This window comes from Heteronotia binoei, chromosome 2 (assembly GCF_032191835.1).
Source record: "Heteronotia binoei isolate CCM8104 ecotype False Entrance Well chromosome 2, APGP_CSIRO_Hbin_v1, whole genome shotgun sequence".
NCBI classification, from domain to species: Eukaryota; Metazoa; Chordata; class Lepidosauria; order Squamata; family Gekkonidae; genus Heteronotia; species Heteronotia binoei.
In genome coordinates this window covers 202,359,377-202,381,290 of record NC_083224.1, presented here as the reverse complement: position 1 = coordinate 202,381,290, position 21,914 = coordinate 202,359,377, and the positions used below count along the sequence as shown (strand labels likewise).

General features: G+C 50.2%; 1 protein-coding gene across 2 annotated transcripts in view; it reads left to right on the top strand.

Moving 5' to 3' along the window:
- Positions 1-21,914, top strand: part of STK11 (serine/threonine kinase 11) — a 97,730-nt gene that overhangs the window by 52,440 nt on the left and 23,376 nt on the right. For both annotated transcript variants that reach the window (XM_060232859.1, XM_060232861.1), the window contains exon 7: positions 11,459-11,516. In XM_060232859.1, the coding sequence (XP_060088842.1) occupies positions 11,459-11,516 (58 nt within the window). The remainder of the gene's footprint in view (positions 1-11,458; positions 11,517-21,914) is intronic.

Genomic DNA, 21,914 nt, shown 5'->3' with positions numbered 1-21,914 from the left:
AGAGCCATCTGTAAGGCTATTTTGGTTTTTCAAAAATAGCTATGCCTGCTTTTCTCTCTTATTTTTTGGTAGGTTCAATATCTCCCAAAGATCATTACATAAAAATGTAGCTCAGAACTGTTCTCTGGGCAGATGGCGTCATCTCTCCTTGCCAGACTGTGTGTGGTGTGTGTGTATGCATTCCATTTTTAGATTATTGAAACCGCCTCTTCTGAAATGCTCAGGGTAATAAGGGTATGTAAAAACACAGGTGTGCGTGCACCAATACGGGCCAGATTCTTCCCCAAAATAACATGTATTTTTTGAAGTATTGCTCTTAATAGTAAATAGGCCAGTCCTTGTTTGGCTGGTGAAAGGGACCTGGCGGGGTTACCCACAGGCAAGGAGGTGCAGAAACTTGTGTTTTTGCAAATGGACCAAAAGGAAAGAGGGACAAACCCTCCAAAATGGGCTGAAAATGCTCCAGGAGCATATCAAGAGGAGGAGTTGAGTTAATTGCATGGGGGCAGGGTTAGGAAGAAGGGATATAATTCTGCTCAAGCCCTTCAAGGCTCCGAATCCTGGAGGGAGGGGGGCAGACTTTGAGATGCAGGGCAGGATTTCTGATTTTTCCATCCTGCCCCCCATGTAATTCCATGCCAACCTCCATCTTGTTGAACACAGTACTGAATGAAAACGATCCCTGTTCCAGTTTCACGGCCTGACCTGGACAGCCCAGGCCAGCCCAGTCTTGAAAGCCACGTGGGGTTGGCCCTGGCTAGTACTTGGATGGTACTAAGGAAGTGCACGGTGGCAGCGCAGAGGGAGGCGATGAGAAACCACCTTGATGGCCCAGGCTAGCCCGATCTCGTCAGATCTCAGAAACTAAGCAGGGTCAGCCCCGGATAGACCTTAGATGGGAGGCTATAAAGGAAGTCCAGGGCTGCTACGCAGAGGCAGGCAGTGGCAAACCAATTCTGAATCTCTCACCTTGAAAGCCCCATGAGGGGTCGCGGGAAGTGACTTTTTGCCACCCCACCAGCTGTATCCCCATCCCCATCCCCAAATGCCAGCTGGAACTGAAAGGAGTATATCCTATTTCCGGGGAAGGCTCGGCCTTGGCCTTCAGCAAGTTGCTACCTTGGAGGGTGGGGAGCGTCAGATCTTAGGGATAGGCAGCTTCGAGGGGGGCTCTTGCGAAGCCTCTATTCCGTCGTGCCCTGAATCAGAAGCATCAGCAGCAAGACGTCCCCCTTCAGTTGCAAATTCCAGCGCAGGCTGTTTGCCATGAGAAATTGACTAGCTCAGGAATCCTCTGTGAGGCCCGAAGGACCCGCCCACGGAAACAGCCCTCGGCATTTCTGCAGCTCTGGGCTTGCCTCCTTCCTTCCACCCCTTTCATGGGGGGATAGGTAATTGTGCTGCGTCCCTGCACCCGGGTGTGACGGGAGCATTGCTCAGTTACTCTTTGGCTGCAAAGAGGTAGCCAAATTACTCACGGTCAGGAGTGGGGCTGCCTGGTGCCTCGGCCCATGAGTCAGTGCTCCGGGCTTGCCTCTTTCCCAGTCAGGAAGCGTGCTCAGGCCAGTGACTCACGCAGACGCAAACGGGATGATCGGCTACTTGCGGAGGGGCATAATTCTTACACTCTCCGTCACACAGCTGGAAGTAAACCTTTCTTTTGGAGGAAGGGGGGCTTTCTACAGTCTCCAGTTTCAATTCAGAAAAAGAAGAAAATGTGCTTCAGCTACCAGAAGTTGGGGGGAATGCCACCTTTGCGTTTATACAGGCAGCCTCTGGTGTCGCTGTTACTCCCTTTTTCTCAGCGTCGATTGCCAGGCCCAGAGCTCTGAATTTGTAGCTCTTTTGTTCTAAGAAATGCCGGCTCTCCATCCCAGTTAGGACTGTCTTTTGGTATTTTAGAAAGAGGCAGTGTCAGTCTGTGCTCTTCAATGTCAGCACAAGTATCTTAACCTTCCTGTGAATCTCTCATTTAAAAAACAACACCAACACTGTGCGGAGCTGTTCAACCCTGCAGAGTCCCAGCTCTGGTTTTGAGTACTTTGAGCCCTCCTACCATGTAAATCTCCTCCTCTTTGCCCTTTCCCACTTGCCAGTGGCGACCAGGCGCTCCAGCAGCCAGGAGAAGAGCTCTTAAAGACCCCCACTCTGGTGAAGCAGAGACCGTCACTGCTAGGACAGTATGGCAGGGAGAAATAGCTATTAGTGCTGCATTGAAAATTCTCGATGTGCTGCCAGGGTTCTTAGAAGAAGATGAGGAGGAGGAGATTGGATTTATTCCCCGCCCTTCACTCAGAGTGGCTTCCAATCTCCTTCCCTTCCTCTCCCCACAACAGACCTCCCCTGTGAGGTAGATGGGGCTGAGAGAGCTCTGAGAGAACTGCTGTTGAGAGAACAGCTCTGCAAGAAGTGTGACTGGCCCAAGGCTAACACGTGGAATTTACTGCCACAGGAGGTGGCGGCGGCTACAAGCATAGCCAGCTTCAAGAAGGGATTGGATAAGCATATGGATCAGAGGTCCCCCAGTGGCTATTAGCCACATCTTATCGTTGGAACTCTCTGTCTGGGGCAGTGATGCTCTGTATTCTTGGTGCTTGCAGGGGGCACGGTGGGAGGGCTTCTAGCCCCACTAGTGGACCTCCTGATGGCACTTGGGTTTTTTGGCCACTGTGTGACACAGAGTGTTGGGCCGGATGGGCCATTGGCCTGATCCAGCATGGCTTCTCTTAATGTTCTTATGTTCTTAAGGTCACCCAGCAGCTGCCTGTGGAAGAGCAGGGAATCAAACCCAGTTCTCCCAGATTAGAGTCCACGCTCTTAACCACTACACCAAACTGGCTCTCGTAGGAAGGCAGGGGTTTGGGTCAGAGCTGTAAAATTCTCCAAGGACTTGCATGCCCTTTCTCACCAATGTCTGAGTTTCTAGCATGCTGGGAACCCCACAGGATAACAGTTCTTCCTTCCTTCCTTCCTTCTGGGAGGATGGGGTAGTTCTGTATCTGCTTTTGGATGGCCATTTCCCATCTGTTAGATCAGGGGTCCCCAACCTTTTCCCAAGCCCACGGGTGTCTTTGGGATTCCAACACCAGTTGGTGAACACGAATGCAGAAGATGGAGCCAGCCGCAAAATCTCAATGAGGGAAGTCATGCTTAACTCTAGTAGCAAATTCTTCAGCATTTCAGGCAGAAGCTGTGTTTCGTAGGATGGCTTTTAAAATGAGCATATTGTTTAAAAATATATATTTTTTTGCATACACACAGCTTACAGTCAGTCACACTGTGCAGATCCTTATGCTATGGTAGCAGCTGCTGCCAAAGCAACGTTTTCTTAAAAAATCTGTGCAGCTAATCTGGAGCCTTGCTGGGCAAAAGACCTGCCTGGCCCCACCCACTTTCTAAAAACACTTGGCAGGTGCCATGGCACCCATGCCTACTGTCTAAAAGCACTTGGCGGGCACCAGGAAAGAGATCAGTGGGCAGATTGGTGACCCCTGTATGAGATGGATCAGCTTTCTGATGTGGCGTAAAAGAATTTCACAGGTTCAAGGCCAGCAGGTTTTTTCCAGCCTCTCTCTCTCTCTCTCTACCGCCTGCTCCAACTCTCTGCTTTTTTGCCATGCCTTTTTCCTGTTTGTGATATATATGCTCTCTCTCGCTCGCTCTCTCCCCTGTTTTGACCCTCGCTTGCTCACCTGGGAGAAGACCGAGCAAGCCCAAGTGCCAGAGGAATGTTCTCTCCAGAGCAGGGGTGTCGAACTCATCTGCTATGAGAGCCGGATCTGACCTAAATGAGATGTGGTCAGGCCATGTCAGGCTGGGCCATGGGTGTACCTATTTAAGGTTAGGTACCAGAGATATAAACTTTTTAAAGAACACAAACACAACTAAAGATTTAAAAAAAAAAATTAAAACATGCTTAAAACATTAGCACGTTGGCCTTAAAGGTGCTTTCTTTGTATCTCTCCCATGGGATCCGGGGAACTGAGCAAAGGAAGCTCTGGCTCTTTCCCTCCCTCCCCAGGGGACCGGGTGGGGGAGGAGCCTCAGCCAATGGAGAAAATCAAAGTTTAGCTCTGTAGCTCCTGTGTGATTGAGCCAGCCTCGCAAAGCAAGCGAAGATGCAGAAGGAAGCAAGAGAGGGAGAAGGAAGCGGATGACAGCCAGTTGCTCGGGGGCCTGATTCAGCCCCCGGGCTGCGTTAGACACCCCTGCTCTAGAGCATTTGGGGCAGCGTGTCCTGCAATAATAAATGGTGTTTCAAATGGAAGTGAAAAAGGAGGTGTAGGCTGGGAGAATGTTTTCCCTCCTCAAACAGAGGGTGTACAAAACTACCAGTCCCACAGCCAAGGATTGGCACTGCCTGGCCCCGTCCTGTAGCCCCTGCATGTAACTTGGCCAGATCTCATCCAGCCAACTATTTTAAATGTTCTTTGTGTTAAAGATGAGAATTGCTCATTGCAAAGGAACAAAACCAAACCCTTGTCTTCCCAAAGGCTTCCATTTCTTCAGAAGGTTTACACAGCAGGCAGAGGAATGTTTCCCCACGGTAAATGAGCATAGCCACTCCTGATGCATCCATAGCCTGTGCCACTCTTGTGACTGCCTGCATGTGTTAGTGTGCAGCTTGGTAGTGAACCTGCTTTGTGTGCAGAATGTCCTGGATTCAGTCCTTGGTGTGTCCAGTTAAGGGTGCTGACAGGGCTGGATTAACACTGGCCTATGGGCCCCCATGCCTTTAGGGCCCCCAGGGCCAGCTTTCCCCTCCTGGTTTCCCTCCTGCTTGCAGCCCTCCCAGCCAGCAACTGAGCCGCTCTTTGCCCAACTTGCCTGGTGTGGCTGCTTCTGGTGTCGTTGCCAAGTTTGCCTCTCTCTGCCTCTCCCCTGCAGCTTAGGCAAAGGGGCTTTGGAGAAGGTGCCTGCAGGCTGCAGCAGGGGCCATGGGCAGTGGGGCAGATGCTCAGACGCTGAGATGATTTGCAAGGGCCCCCCCGAGATTTTGACTGTCCAGGAGCCTCCACAGGGTTTAATCTGGCGCTAAGAAAGGCCTTTCTCTGCTGGAGACCTGCTGCCCATTGAGCGGGACAGTATTGAGCTGGCTGCATCGGTGTTGATTTCCTTCCAGTCTGAACCTTCCCACGGTTAAACTGTGGAACTCAGTGCCACAGGATGCAGCGATGGCCGCTTACTCTGAAAGATTTAAAAAGGGAGTAGATAAATTCACTGAGGATGGGGCTGTCAGTGGCTACCAGTCATGATGGAGACCTGCTTCCTCCAGTTGCTGTTGTTCAGTCGCACAGTTGAGTCCGACTCTTTGTGACCCCATGGACCTGTCTTCCACCATCCTCCGAAGTCTGCTCAAATTCATGTTAGTTATATCAGTAATACAGTCCAGCCATCTCATCTTTCGCCATCCCCTTCTTCTTTTGTCTTCTGTCTTTCCCAGCATCAGGTCTTGTCCCTTGAGTGCTCCCTTCTCATTGGGTGGCCAAAGTATTTGAACTTCAGTATCTGACCTTCCAGGAACAGTCAGGGTTGATTTCCCTTAGGACTGACTGATTTGATCTTCTTGCAGTCTTCTCCATCACCACCAGTACCAGCTTCCTCCAGTACCAGAGGCAAAATGAGGCCTCTTTATATCAGTTGCTGGGAAGCGTGGGTGGGAGGATGCCGTTGCAGTCATCTTGCAGGAGAGTTCCCTAGAGGCCCCTCTGCAAACAGTGCAGGAGGATTGCCCTTTGTTCTGATCCAGCAGAGTGGTTCTTGTGTCCCTGCTGTGGAGACTAGCTGTTGAGGTGGGCAGAAGCTCTCCAGAGTAAGTGAAGGGAGAGTGTGGCTTTTGCGCACGCGCGTGTGTACGTGCAAGGGGCTGTTTTAATTGCTCTCTGGTGACCTCCCCCCCCTCCCCAGTGTAATCAAGAGAAGCAGAGTTTGCCTTTTCTTGCCTTAGAACATTTGTCAGTATTTGCACGTCAGTCACAGCTGGCCAGCTGACAGCATCCAGATCAGAGACTCCAATTTGGTTGCTCTTGCAAGAGCAAATAAGATGCCCCCCAACTTCCCTCTCCTACTCCCACCTGCTTCGTGATCAGATGCGTGCCCTGAAAAGTGTGTGTCTGCACGGGCTCTGTCTGTTAGTCTCTGTCTCTTTGAAATGAAATCTCTAGCATATTATTAACATGCTTTCTTTCCAGGAAACGTGCCTTAGCTGCCAAAGCAGACGCAGAAGGGAGTTTGAGCATTTCTCCACAAGACCTCTGCTTTGTAGTCAGCTTCATTTTCAGCTTGTCAAACTCTTGGGCTGACTTTTTTTCCTTCTTAGCATGTCTCCCCTCACCCACCTCTCATGCAAAGCTACCACGACTGGCCACTGATCCCTTCATTTTGCTCATACCCTTAAAGGCATTTCAAGACTCAAGAGACAGGGAAAGAGTGGAGTTGTGCAAAGCACTGCTCTTTGGTTCCCAGTCAAAATCTGTCACAGGTGGTTCAGAAATTCCATTCAGGAGCCCTGAACATAAGAGTAGCCATGCTGGATCAGACCAGTGGCCCATCCAGTCCAACACTCTGTATCGCACAGAAGCCAAAGCCATCAGGAGATCTTCCAGTGGGGCCAGAACTCCAAAAGGCCTGCCACTGTTGCCTCCCCCCAAACACCAAGAATACAGAGCATCACCCCCCCCCCCAGATGCCCCCTCTCGGTCTTCCTCCCATTCATTCAGTGCTAGCTGCCTGTGCATTCCACTGGCAACCAGCCTACAGCACCGCAGCTTTTTGAATGTGCTGTTCTGGCCTTTTCTCATTGTTCTAAGTGAAGCAGCCAGCCCAACAGACACAGGATGTGCCACCCCCACGCTTCCTGAAGCATGCCAATCCAGAGCTTCCAGCCTTGGGGATGATAGCAGTGGGGGAGGGAAGGGTGACTTCTGCCAGCCAAGCTGTTCCCCATGTTGGGGGCATGACCTGGTCCCTGTTTCTCTGCCCTGGTGCTATATTTAAAGGTATCTGTTCATGGAAAATCAAACTAGGCTATGCCTGGCATACAGGCAGCCTTTTTTGGCCCAGGTTCCTTCAGAGATACCTTGGTGTGCTGGCAGCCAAGAGGGGCTGTGGGGTGAGGCCTTATCTGTTTCAAAGATTTATTAGCCACCTTTCTTCTCTACGGAGCTTAAGGCAGCTTACAATAAGAGATAAAAGACATAGAATAGAATTCATAGAACCCAGCATTTAAAACCGCAAGTTAGGACTGCTAGCAACTTAATCAGACAGGGTCCTAAATCAGAGTGTCTTCAACTGCTTCTCAAAGAGCAAAAGCAAGGGGGGAGGTCAGGTGCATCTCCATGGGGAGGATGTGCTGTAATTGTGGGGCTGCCACCGACAAGGCCCTCTCTCATGTGCCCACCCCATGAGCTTCTTCTCGAAGGGGCAGTCAGGAGGGGCCGCTCCCTGAACTCTCAGTTCCCAGGCTGGTTGTGTCATAGGGTTGCCAATCCCCAGGTAGGGGCAGGGGATGCCCTGACTTGGAGGCCCTTCCCCCACTTCAGGGTCATCAGAAAGCGGGGGGTGGGGTGGGAAGGGAAATGTCTGCTGGGCACTCTATTATTCTCTATGGAGACTGATTCCTATAAGGTATAATGGAGAATTGATCTGTGGGTATCTGGGGCTCTGGCGGGGCTGTTTTTTGAAGTAGATGCACCAAATTTGCAGCATAGCATCTGACGCCTCTCTTCAAAACACCCTCTGAGTTTCATAAGGATTGGACCAGGGGATCCAATTCTAAGAGCCCCCAAAGAAGGTGCCCCTATTCATTATTTCCAATGGAGGGAAGGCATTCAAAAGGTGTGTGGTCCCTTTAAATGTGTAGGCCAGAACTCCATTCGGAGTTCAATTATGCTTGCCACACCCTTGTTCCTGCCTCCACCCCCAATACCTCCTGGCTCCACCCCTGAAGTCCCCAGATATTTCTTGAATTGGACCTGGCAACCCTATTGTGTCAGGTGTCCTGAAGCTGACAACAGAAGTAAAATCTTGAAGGCTTGTTTATCTTTCATTTAGGTAGGATGTTTCTGTCCAGCCTCTCCCAAGGTGGGTTCAGTACCTTCTGGTTGGCCTTGCCGTAGTTTTTTTTTAAAAGTAAAAACGAGGCTTTCTCCCCCCCCCCCCCTTCCAATTTGTGGTTTTTCTGAGTCGCTAATGCCTGGCTCCCCCTCGGCTGCCCCTTGGAGTCCGTCCAAAACATTGTCGGCTTTTTGAAGATGGCTCTTTTTTTTGGCTGCCGGATGAAGCCGGCTGGGGAGGGGGGAGAGTTTACTGGAAATGATGTAGACCAGACCATCTGGGGGTTTGCATGCAGCCGCTGGATTGATCCTGCTTGGATGCGGCTCTCGCTTGATTTGCAAGGGCCACAAGACCAGCCGGAGGGCAGAGCCGGCACTTGCTGTCTTTCTCCGTACCCCCCTGCAACCTTCCTCCTCCTCCTCCTCCTCCCAAGCCATTCAGGGCCTGCTTTGCCACTTTTAATGGTGATGGGGAACTTCGAGGCCATTGCGCTCCTCTTTGTGTAAACCCTGCCTTGTCCTTCCCATCAGCTGCCATCCAGGGCGAGGGGCAAAGTTCTCTGAGTCACCTGTGAGGCAGAAAGGGCAGCGCCAAGCAGCATTAGTGGAGCTGGTCAGTTGTGGATCCTGTAACTTTGTAGAAGTGCAGGAAGTTTTGGGGTTGCCATATTGTATGCCGGGGGCAGCCCTGTGGAGCAGGTGCTTCCCTCACAGGTTCTCGGACTGTAAGGGTCCCTGCAGGCACCTCTGGAGCTCTTAGACAGGGTGGTGGGCATGAAGACAAAATGGCGGCTGCTGCAGGAGGCGTGGCCAGCCCCCAAATATCAGATTCTGTGGGTCTGAAGCAAGAGAAAGAAGTTTGAGTCCAGCAAAGTCCAACAAAGTTTCATCCTGGGTATAAACACTTGTGCACACACGTGAAAGCTTGTGCCCAGAATTAAACTTCCTTGGTTGCATGCATCTGTGTGTGCCCTTGAAAGGGAATACCCAGAATTACACTTCCTTGGGCAGAGTGCTGCTGCACTCAAACTGTTCCACAAAATGTCAGGTTATATGAGGTTATACATAACTCTAATCGTAACTCTTAAACATTTAAAGCAGAAGTTCTGTTTAACCGGATGCCTTTCTAAATGAACATACGGTTTTTAAGTGTGTGTGTGGGGGGGGGGGGGCGCGTGTTTTTAATCAACACACTTTACATTCAGTCGTGCTGTGAAGATCCTTGTGCTACACTGAAAGCAGCTGCCAGTGCAGCCTTTTAAAAAAACCCACCCAGCCAGGCAGAAACCTTGGTGCACAAAAGCTCTCCTCTGGCCGCACCTGCTTCTAGAAATGCTTGGTGGGTCCCAGGAAAGGTGTCACCGGGTGCCATGCTGCCCACAAGTGCCACACTGGGGACCCCTCTTGTAGCAGAAAGGGCATGACAGAGCTTCTTACTCCCTTGTGGAGTTTGAAGCAGGTTTGGCTGCAAACTGAAGGAGCACGACTGTCCCTCTCTTCAGCGGTCTCTTCTCGTTTGAGCTTCCAACAGAAGTATGAGAGTATTGTGTGTACTTGGTCTGGAGACCAAGTCCTATGAGGAAAGGTTGAAGGAGCTGGGGATGTTTAGCCTGGAGAGGAGGCGGCTGAGAGGTGATATGATCACCATCTTCAAGTACTTGAAGGGCTGTCATCTAGAGGATGGTGTGGAATTGTTTTCTGTGGCCCCAGAAGGTAGGACCAGAACCAATTAAATCAAAAGAGTTTCCGGCTCAACATTAGGAAGAACTTCCTGACCGTTAGAGCGGTTCCTCAGTGGAACAGGCTTCCTCCTTGGGAGGTGGTAGGCTCTCCTTCCTTGGAGGTTTTCAAACAGAGGCTAGGTGGCCATCTGACAGTGATGAAGAACCTGTGAATTTAGGGTAGGTATTTGTGAGTTTTCTGCATTGTGCAGGGAGTTGGACTAGATGACCCTGGAGGTCCCTTCCAATTCTATGATTCTACATTCCCTGACCCTTCTTTGACTGCTTGTGGTTGTGTTAAATGGCAAAGCAGCTCTTGAGATGTGGGGTGTGTGTGATTGGCATACATTGTGCTGCAGTAGAGGGAAGGTGCAAGGGATCTGTGTACATCAGAAGTGACAAGGGATCGTGTGTGAATCTCGCTCTTCTCTGCCCCACCCAGATATTCAGCGTAACCTTTGAGCTGACTTTCAGACATCACACAAAGCTGTTATTTACTTTGTTTTAAAAAAAAAAGTCTGGTCAGTGCAAACATTAGTCCAAACATAAGGCGTGCTTGGAGTTTGCAAAACGAAAGATCAGAAGCAGTTATTTGAAGCTGATAGATTCAGCCACAATGAGACTTAACTCTGGCTCCATGTGTTTCAGGAGCACATGTCCATATCGTATCATATCCATGTCCCTTGACTAGTGCTGGTCAGTCCTTGGGTTTCAAACTGCCTCTTCTTTAATTAGTTTGCGTCCCCTGGCTTATTGCACTTGCGTTTATCTTCACCACCAGAGAGAGCAGAAAGAACCTTTGAGCTCTCTCTTCCCCGCTTTGGCAGTTGCCCGTTCTCAGCCTAACCTCCCTCCCTGAGTCATGAGGATAAAATGGCGGAGAGGAAAATGCTGTAAGGTGCTTTGGGGGCTCCCTGGGGGGAAATGTGTGGTTTTAGTGAATTAAATAAATCATCCATTGTCTCGCTACCCCCTCCGGAGAATCTCACCTGATTTAAATCAGGCCCTTCTTTTTCTGTAATTTCCTGTGGAACAACGAGAAAAATGATTTTCTTTCCTTCCGTTGGGTCTGAGGAAGTGAGCTCTGACTCCTAGAAGCTTGCATGGAAATTGTAAGGGATTAAATGTTGCTAGCCTTGAAGGTGTTAACTGACAAACGCAGCCGCGTTGCAGGCCAGGATATTAGCTGGTCTCCTTGCAAGGGAGGCATGAGGGCTGAGCGAAGTTGACTAAGCCAACATTTGTCAAGGTGGATCAGGATCCAAACTGTTTTTCCCTCAGGCCCGAATCCCAAGTTCACAAACCCTAACAGTAGTTAAAACATGCCAGGGTTTCACATGCCAGGGTTTCGACCTGGCCCGAGTATTGGGGATGCTCACGGTGTCCTTTACCCAAGAACCTCTCATCCATGGCAGGCCTCAAAGAGTTCAGTCTCTTCTGCAGCAGACCTTTTCTGAGGCTATTCCCTCCATTGGGCTTCCAGCTTCCGTCTTTCACAGCCGCACTTGGCATTCTCGGCCAGCTCGGCTTCCGATGACGGCCTCCTCCCTCCTCCCAGCATAGGCTCTCATCTTCCCCTTGGCAGGAGAGATGAGCAGCCTCTGGACCCTTCTTCCTTCCTCCTCACAGCAGCCTGCACCTCGCCTACCTTAAGTTTCCCCCTTCCCTTTTTTTCTTTTTTAGGAATGCTTGAATATGATCCAGCCAAGAGATTTTCAATACAACAGATAAGACACCACAAGTGAGTGTTTTCTTTCTTTCTCTTTTTTGTGACCCTCCCCCTTTAACCATTTATTTTCTGCTTTGTAAGGTGTGTATGTCTTGGGGGGGGCACAGAGGCAAAGTTCCACCTAATTTATTTAAAATCATTCTATCCTGCCTTTCTCCCAAGAGCAGGGCTCAAGCTGACTTGTGACAAAAAGGATATAAAACCACTGTTCAGAAACAGTATAAAACTGACCTCGGAGAGCTGAGTGTGCAGTGCATGGGCATCTAGAGCATCAAGTGCTCTTTTCAATTGTTCATCCTTGCATTGGTTCCTGGAAACCAGGGGCGCTGTCCTGGCCATAAGTGAAAGGTGGCCATAAAAGGCCATGGCTTATTCAGACACATTTGTAGGAGGGAACGGATAAAAAAGCCAGCAGGAATGAACAGGATTGCTACATGGTGGTCATCTGGGCACAGAGAGTCCCATATATTGTGATGGGCTTTCAACGTTAAAACTTATTACCTTGAAGTGGACACAGGAACAAACAGCAGAATGTGTGTGATAGGTGTTGTAATAAGCCTTCAGTTGTAATTGGGCTGCTGTATTTTGAACTTATAGTCATTTTCGCGTTATCTCTAAGGGCAGCCCCATGCAAACTGTGTTACAGTAGTCTAGTTGTGTGCAGCCAGCTGAATCCAGGAATGGCAATAGGCTCTGCAATAGATGTAATTGGAGTGAAAGCATAGTAATGGGTGGCTCCTAACTGCCTCACACCAGTCCAGATCCATTTCTTCTTCCAGAGAGAGTTGTCAGGGGGAGGGGGCATAAGCAGAAAGTAACACATTTGATACTGTATTTGGCCGTGTGGCTCTTGGAAGCCCTCAGGGCAGCTTTGCAAGACACAAAACCTATGTCCAAGTCCTATGAAGAAAGGCTGAAGGAGCTGGGCATGTTCAGCCTGGAGAGGAGGCGGCTGAGAGGTGATCTGATCACCATCTTCAAGTACTTGAAGGGCTGTCATCTAGAGGATGGTGCAGAATTGTTTTCTGTGACCCCAGAAGGTAGGACCAGAACCAATGGGTTGAAATTAAATAAAGAGAGTTTCCGGCTCAACATTAGGAAGAACTTCCTGACCGTTTGAGCAATTCCTCAGTGGAACAGGCTTCCTTGGGAGGTGGTAGGCTCTCCTTCCTTGGAGGTTTTTCAACAGAGGCTAGATGGCCATCTGACAGCAATGAGGATCCTATGAATTTAGGGGGAGGCATTTGTGAGTTTCTGCATTGTGCAGGGGGTTGGACTAGATGACCCTGGAGGTCCCTTCCACCTCTATGATTCTATGAAAACAAATCAAATCTATGAATTGTGTAGAATAATGCATTTGGGGGAAAGAAGAGCAGCATTGCCATGATAACCAGGGAAGTTACAGAGTTGCACTGAGCTTTGGCCATTACTTGACAAGAGTTCTGTAAGATAGAACAGCAGCGTCATCCCTGGATTGCTGTTTGGAGGAATGCCCCCAATTGTCCCTTTGGCCAAGCAGAATGACACCAAGGGCAGCCACAGTTCTCACGGATTGTGGGAAGGGCCCAGCAGCTGCCCAGCTTGCTTCTGAGATACACCAGGATGGGACGAATCAGTACTCCACCTTCTCCAGCACCCTTTCCTGGTTTTGCTGGCATACTGCAGATAGATTGAATCTAGCATTTCCTTCTAGCTGTGCAGTTAGGAGGTTAACCCTGTGGTGAAATATGCACTGTGACCCCTGTTTCATGCCTTTCCAAGAAACTCCTGTTGCAGGGGTGGTCAATTTTGCTTAACGTGAGAGCCACAGAGAATAAATATGAGATGTTTGAGAGCTGAAAGACAGGAGGCAAGGAAATAGGTGGGGGAGGGAGAAGTGGAAAGAAAGCAACTTCAACTTTAGATGCATTCTCCAAGCTGGCTGATGGGACGGTGAGGACTTTGAGAGCCACGCAATATGTGTGAAAGAGCCACATGTGGCTCCCGAGCTGCAGTTTGGCCACCCCTGCCCTGTCAAATCCCAGTGTCACGTCACTAGAGGCTGGCTGACTGCCTCTGAAAAGCCTACAAGCCAGCCACAGAAGTCATCGCCTTCTCCCCACAATCTCTGTTTTGAGGTAGACTGCCTTTATACATGGAGGTTTTCCTACCCAGCCCGCTGCAGCAGTTGACTGCATGAGCGTGTGTATCTGCAGTGGCCACCACACCTGGCAGAGAGTCTCCTGCATTCTCCATTCCTGTTCCTCTACCCACATGGTTGTGTGAGCATTTGGGTCTGGCTAAGCCTGCTCGAAATGAAGAGCTTTCTTGGGAGACCTTGTTAACGCAGTCTGAGCAAGCAAGAAGAGCTTCTGGACCTAAGGGCAGGGAGGGCCTTAGAAATGTCATTCTGGCACCAAAGTTGAGAATCACCCATCGCCTCTTAAATTGGGCAGAGCAGCCTACCCCAAGGCTTCTAGCTCTCTCATGGGACTGAGCCTAGCACGAGCACCTTCCGTGGTGCTTTACATCTGCCTTTCTGGGCTCTGATCTCCCCAATTGCTTATCTGGAGAGGGGCCTCTGCTTGGCTCACAGAAGGTCCCAGGTTCAGTCTCCCAGCATCTCCAGTTGAAAAGGCCAGGGAGGAAGTGATAGGAATGACTTTTTCACGAGATTTTGGAGAGCCTCTGCCAATCTGAGCAGGCAGTGCTGATCTCAGTGGGCCAGGGGTGGCCAAACTTGCTTAATGTAAGAGCTACATAAAATAAATGTTAGATGTTTGAGAGCCGCAAGAGGAAGGAAGGAAGGAAGGAAAATAAATGGAGACCAGAGGTGGAAAGAAAGCAACTTTAACTTTAAATGCATTCTCCAAGCTGCTGGTTGGCTTGGCTTGGAGAAGTGATTTAAAGAGAGAAATGCCATCTCCCAGCCAGCCAGTGGGGTGGTGGGGGCTTCAAGAGCCACATAGTATGTGTGAAAGAGCCACATGTGGCTCCCAAGCCACAGTTTGGCCACCTCTGTTGTGAACCAAAGCTCTGATTCAGGATAAGGTAGCTAAAGTAACCTCCCACTTCATGGGAAGGGCCCTGGCTCAGCAGTAGAACCTCTGCTTGGCATGCAGAAGGTCCCAGGTTCAGCTGCCCAGCATCTCCAGTTAAAAGGGCCAGGCACAAGGTGATGGGGAAGGCCTCCCCCAGAGACTCTGGAGAGCTACTGCCAGTCTGAGTACATAAGAACATAAGAGAAGCCATGTTGGATCAGGCCAGTGGCCCATCCAGTCCAACACTCTGGGTCACACAGTGGCCAAAAAACACCAGGTGCCATCAGGAGGTCCAGCAGTGGGGCCAGGACACTAGAAGCCCTCCCACTGCTGCCATCCTCCAAGCACCAAGAACGCAGAGCATCACTGCCCCAGGCAGAGAGTTCCATCAGTACCTCTGCTCCATATGTTTATCCAATCCCCAGTAGACAATACTGCCTTTGATGGACCAAGGTTCTGATTCAGGGTAGCTAAAGGTATTTACTTTATAGGAGAGGCCAGGGTTCAGTGGTAGAGCTTCTTTCTGGCATGCAGAAGGTCCTAGGTTCAGTCCCTGGCATCTCCAGTTGAAAGGGCCAGGCAGTAGGCGGTTTTCCCTCTAAGCTGAGTTAGTATGAGCTAGCTCACAGTTTTTTTAGCCTCCAGCTCACACATTTTTTATTTATTTATTTTTTATTTATTTATCTGGGATTTATATCCCGCCCTTCCCACCGAGTGGCTCAGGGCGGCTTACAACATATATAAAACTAACATAAAAATAAATTACACTTTAAATTTAACATTTCATAATAAATAATTAAAATCCAACATTTGTTATAAATATTCATATCATTAAAAATCAGACAGCGGTCGTGAAGCTACACTCTATTCAAATTCAAATACTGATTCGGTATACAGTCTTCAGCATTCCGGTATTCCATAATCAATATTCAGTAGTCAGTATACAGGGATACAGGGCCGGTTAGTTGTGGGCCAGCCGGAAGAGGATTGTCTTACAGGCCCTGCAGAATTGAGTAAGATCCCGCAGGGCCCTTACCTCCTCCGGCAGCTGGTTCCACCAAAATGGAGCCATTACAGAGAAGGCCCGGTCCCTTGTGGTCTTCAAGCGGGCTTCCTTTGGCCTGGGGTCAACCAAAAGATTTTGAGATCCCGATCGCAGTGCTCTCTGGGGAACATGCGGGGAGAGACGGTCCCTCAGGTAGGCAGGTCCTAGACCATATAGGGCTTTAAAGGTAATAACCAGCACCTTGTACCGAACTCGGTAGGATATTGGCAGCCAGTGCAGAGCCCGAAGTCCCGGCTGAATGTGCTCCCATCTTGGGAGCCCCAATAACAGCCGGGCGGCGGCGTTCTGCACCAGCTGCAATCTCCGGGTTCGACATTTTTGTCTTAGCTTGGGAAAAATGGCCCCCCCAGAGCAAACTAATTGATACAGTCGCTCACCACTTTAATGCCAGCAGCTCACGAAGTTGAATTTTTTGCTCCACAACTTAGAGGGAGTGTTGGCAGTAGGCGATGGGAAAGCCCTCCCCCAGTCTGAGTAGACCACACTGCCTTTGGTGAACCAAGGTTCTGATTCAGGGTAAGGTAGCTAAAAACAGTGTTCCCTCTAAGCTGAATCAGTGTGAGCTAGCTCACAATTTTTTAGCCTCTGGCTCACACATCTTCATCTCAGCTCAGGAAAAACAGCCCCAGATCAAACTAATCGATGCAGTAGCTCACCACTTTCATGCCAGTAGCTCACAAAGTAGAATTTTTGCTCACAAGACTCCACAGTTTAGGGGGAACATTGGCTAAAGGTATTTATTTTATGGGAGGGGCGACGGCTCAGTGGCAGAGCCTCTGCCTGGCATCTCCAGTTAAAAGGACCAGGCCCCAGGTGATGAAGGAGACCCCTGTCTGAGTGGACAGTACTGCCCTCAGTGGATGGGTGGTGCAAGGCAACTTCCTTCTTTTCTCCTGCCCTGGCACCCGCAGCTGTGACCTTTGTTTCCAGATCCACCCTCCTGAGGCCTTGGGGGGTGGGAAGCAGTAGCTTGCTGGCCCTCCTGCCCCCAGGCCATCATTCATGGGTTCTTCTCTCACACTTCTAGTCCTGATTGTCACAAAGAGGATCGATTGCAAGAGCATTGGGGTGGTCTCTGCAGCCAGAGAGGAAGCTGAAAAAGCTTTCTGGTTGGAGGGGGCTTCGTCGCCCCTCCCCTTATTTAGCAAGACCCAGGATAAACAGTGAACAGTACAAAGGTGGTGCAATTATTCTGTTTGCATAACATGCCAGTGCGGAATTTGGATTGCTTGAGGGAACAATTAAAAAAAAAATTAAGCAGGGGGCATGCGTAGCCCAAAGCCTTGCCTGTTTTGACTGAAGAAACTGGCTATCTCTGTTCGTTAGCAGCAAAAGTGCTCCAAGGCCCCTCCTCTGATGAAGTGGGGTGGGGCGAAAGGGGGCCAAGGCCCCTGTTTTGGGCAGGCTGGGGCAGCCTTGAGGTCTGTCCAGGATCTGCTTGGACCCCTCCCTCTTGTCTGTTAATCAGAGAGTACCGTTCTGTGTGTCCTCTGCCCCTGCCTTTGGGGCTTGTGATGTGCTTGCAAGCTCAAGGGCTCCGCTGCGGCACTCAGGAAAGGCTGGCAGCGATGAAGCGGCTACAGAGCATTCTCCCGCTCTTGCGTCTCCAAGGCAACTCACCTTGCCTGCCTCTCTTCCCCCCCCCCCCCACACATTGCACTTAATTTATTCAGGCACAGATTTGCTTAGCTGCCGTGGTTTCCTCCAGAGCAGAGCAAGAGGGAAAGGCAAAAGGTGGGCTGGCAAAATTGTCCAGGAGGGTCGGTGCAGCATTGGGAGAAGGGAGGGCGTGTCCAGCGATGGCCGGCACATCTGCACCCACAGTGCATTGAGGTGGTGGGGCTGTGAGGGACCCTTGCATCTTCCTTGTGCTGTGAATGCAGGCAGAGTGAGGCCGGGATGCATCCCCCACCTCCACAGCTGTAGGACCCAACCCAGTGTTTTTGTGTTGCTGGTGGTGTCACCTGACCTCTGAGTATTTGATGGGGGAGCACATCAAATGCCTCGATCCTCAGGGCCATAGCTCAAGATCCCTTTGGGTTAAATGGGCTCAGTGGCTGAAAATGTTTCCCAGGCAAAGTCCAAAGCAGAAAGTCTTGCCATACCTCGAGTATAAGAACATAAGAAGAGAGCCCTGCTGGGTCAGAGCAGTGGTCCATTTAGTCCCGCCTCCTGTCTCACACAGTGGCCAACCAATTTCTCTGGAGGGCCATCAACAGGGCGTGGAGGCTGAAGCCTTCATAAGACCATCAGAAGAGCCCTGTTGGATCAGACCAGTGATTCTTCTAGTTCAGCATCCTGTCTTATAAAGTAGCCAATTGGTTCCTCTGGAGGGCCAACAACAGGGCTTAGAGGCCAAGGCTTTCATAAGATCATCAGAAGAACCCTGCTGGATCAGACCAGTGGTCCATCTAGTCCAGCCTCCTGTGTTACACAGTTGCCAACCAGTTCCTCTTCTGGAGGGCCAACAACAGGGCAGAGAGGCCCAGACCTTCAGAAGAGCCCTCCTGGATTAGACCAGTGGTGCATCTAGTCCAGCATCCTGTCTCACACCAGTTCCTCTTCTGAAGGGCCAACCACAGGGCATAGAGGCCAAGGCCTTCCCTTGGTAAAAATACCAGAAAAACCTTGCTGGATCAGACCAGTGATCCATCTAGTCCAGCATCCTGTCTCACACAGGGGCCAACCAGTTCCTCTGACAGCCAACAACAGGGCATAAAGCCTTCAGAAGAGCCCTGCTGGATCAGACCAGTGGTCCACCTCGTCCAGCATCCTGTCTCACATAGTGACCAACTGGTTCCACTGGAGGGCCAGTGATAGAGCATTGAGGCCGAGGCCTTTTCCTGATGTTGCCTCTAGCACACAGATTCAGAGGCTGACTGCCTCTGAAAATGGAGGTTCCCCTTAGTCCCCAAGGCCTAGCAGCCATTGATAGACTTATCCTCCGTGAATCTGTCTAGTCCTCTCTTAAAGCTGCTTATTCCTGTGGCCATCACTACATCCCCTGCCAGCCAATTCCACATTGTCATCACTCTCTGCGTAAAGAAGCATTTCCTTTTGTCCGTCCTGAACCTCCTGCCCATCAGCTTCGTTGGATGCCCTCCGAGTATTTTGGGAGAGGGAGGAAAAGCTCTCTGTCAGCTCCATCCACCCAGTGCATAATGTCATAACGGTATCACAAGCATGCAAGCTATTGCAAGCTTTTGAGTTCTCTTCTTGAGCACTTTATGTTCGAGTTTGGTTTGTTCTTTAACGGGGGAGAGGCTGTAACTCCCCGTGGCAAAGGCCCATGCCTGCGGTGGTTGTCTTCTGCTGCCCACATAAAGGGGGCATCTGAGACAAATCCCTGAAGTGGCATGAAGAAGAAGACTGCAGATTTATACCTCGCCCTTCTCTCTGAATCAGAGTCTCAGAGTGTACAATCTCCTATATCTTCTCCCCCCACAACAGACACCCTGTGAGGTGGGTGGGCCTCAGAGGGCTCTCACAGCAGCTGCCCTTTCAAGGACAACTCCTGCGATAGCTATGGCTGACCCAAGGCCATTCCAGCAGCTGCAAGTGGAGGAGTGGGGAATCAAACCCGGTTCTCCCAGGTAAGAGAGCTACGGCTGACCCAAGGCCATTCCAGCAGCTGCAAGTGGAGGAGTGGGGAATCCAACCCAGTTCTCCCAGATAAGAGAGCTTTGGCTGACCCAAGGCCATTCCAGCAGCTGCAAGTGGAGGAGTGGGGAATCAAACCCAGTTCTCCCAGATAAGAGAGCTACGGCTGATCCAAGGCCATTCCAGCAGCTGCAAGTGGAGGAGTGGGGAATCAAACCCGGTTCTCCCAGATAAGAGCTCTGGCTGACCCAAGGCCATGCTAGAAGGTGCAAGTGGAGGAGGGGGGAATCCAACCCGGTTCTCCCAGATAAGAGAGCTTTGGCTGACCCAAGGCCATTCCAGCAGCTGCAAGTGGAGGAGTGGGGAATTAAACCCGGTTCTCCCAGATAAGAGAGCTCTGGCTGATCCAAGGCCATTCCAGCAGCTGCAAGTGGAGGAGTGGGGAATCAAGCCCGGTTCTCCCAGATAAGAGAGCTCTGGCTGACCCAAGGCCATTCCAGCAGGTGCAAGTGGAGGAGTGGGGAATCAAACCCGGTTCTCCCAGATAAAGAGTGCACACTCAACCACTACCCCAAACTGGCTCTGGGAAATCAGCAGGGAAGGCTGCCAGCAGGTGGTCTGCATGTATCTATTGAATATGCCCCCACATTGGTTTTGTGGCCAGCACTTTCCCAGCTGCCTTTGTTTGCCCTTCTGCTCTCTTGCCCCAGCCTCCCTGCCTCTTCCACACTTTCTTCTCCACGCCCTCATCAGCATAGATACATTATGCAGATGATTGAATTTAATCTCCCAAAGGGCAGGAATCGATATTGTTCTGCAGGTTTCCGCCATTACCCGAAACCTATTTTTGTTCTTCAATAAGTAGGACAAGGGAAGGAGCGGGGGATGGTTTATATTAGAGCAAAAAATGAACTCCGATATTTTGGCGCCCCATGGCGCCCTCTCCCTTTTGATCATTCTCTTTGTCCCATGGTCCCTTTTCTGCAGACTCTCAAAAGGCGTCCAGCTGGGCCACGGCATTACAGTTTTTTAATGCAATGGTTTTTAAAAAAAACCCAGCAGAGTTAACTGATTGTTTGGGTCAAACTGACCTTGAGAAGTAAGGGAGAAATGATACAACTTGTCGTTTGCTGTAAAATTGGAAGTGTTTAAATTTAGGGGGTTGGTCATTTTTATCTCCAGTGATATTGACCAGGAAAGTGAAATTGACAAATCGGGTGAAATTCTGCTTCCTGGTGTCTCTGCTGCTGTTCTGCCTCCTGTACTGTCAAAAGAAATACTTAATGAAGCATAGATTTCCTTCCCCTTTGCAGTTAGTATCCCAGGTGTTAAATCAATGGTATACTGCCTCTGACCTGACGGTTCTGCTATGACGCCACAGCTAACTACCATTGATTTGTCTGCTCCGGATTCTTTAGGTAGATGGGCCAGTGTATAAGGGTGTTTCATATCCATTAACTATACAATTAAGATCAGGGCGAAAGTGGGAAGTTTCTAGGTCTTTGAGAGCACCACGGCCAGAGAAATCTCAGCTGGAGGATATGAGGACGGAGTGCAGAGCAAAAGTTCAAGGAATTGCCAAGGGACAGGCATAAGGCCAGAGGTCACTGGTGGTTGCTTCCTTGGCACTGCCTGTCAGCTTCAGCCTGGAAGCTCCTGGCACTTGGCTAGCAGCAGGCCCCTGGAGCTCCCAAAGGCTTTGGCACAAGAGAGAGGGCCAATCGGTGGCCAGAGTGCCCAGCTCAGGCCTCTGGCTCCACTGAACTAGGGGGGCCCAGCTCAGGTGAAACTTGCCTTTGCCTGCCAATCCCCTGGATTTGCTTCCTCATTAAGAAACAAAAGGGGCAGTGCTTGGGGTGTGACTTTTGCAGATGGTATCTGTCCTCTTCCCTCAATTTGGGGATTGATGGGATCGAGCTGGTGGCAGGCTTACCAGTGCAGGCTGAGAGGTGATCTGATCACCATCTTTGTCCTTGAAGGGCTGTCCTATAGAGGATGGGGTGGAATTGTTTTCTGTGGCACCGGAAGGTAGGACCAGAACCAACGGATTGAAATTAAATCAGAAGAGTTTCTGGTTCAACATTAGGAAGAACTTCCTGACGGTTAGAGCGGTTCCTCAGTGGAACTGGCTTCCTCGGGAGGTGATGGGGTCTCCTTCCTTGGGGGTTTTTAAACAGAGGGTAGATGGCCATCTCACAGCAATGAGAATCCTGTGAATTTAGGGAGAGGTATTTGTAAGTTTCCTGCATTGTGCGGGGGGTTGGACTAGATGACCCTGGAGGTCCCTTCCAACTCTATGATTCTACAGAGACCTTTTTTAAAAGGAGCAAACAAGTCAACAACGCTAAGCTGTTGAAGTGGAACTTCTGTGTCCAGGGGACGAAGGTAGTAGGGAGCAATTCCGCACTACCCAGAGCTCTTGGAATGGAATTGGTCCAGAAGTGGCGGAGTAACAGTCATTGGAACAATTTGCCTCACCAAAAAAGGTGCCAAAAACCTTGCAGTCTGAAGTCTTGAGGGGAGGGGGAAGCATTTCCCCCTTGGGTTTATAGCAGGGGTGGCCAAACTTGCTTAATGTAAGAGCCCCCTAGAAAAAATGTCAGAAGTTTGAGAGCTGCAAAACATGAATGTCAGATGTTGGAAGGAAGGAAGTAAATGGGGGGAGGGAGAGATGGAAAGAAAGCAACTTTAATTTTAAATGCATTCTCCAAGCTGCCAGCTGGC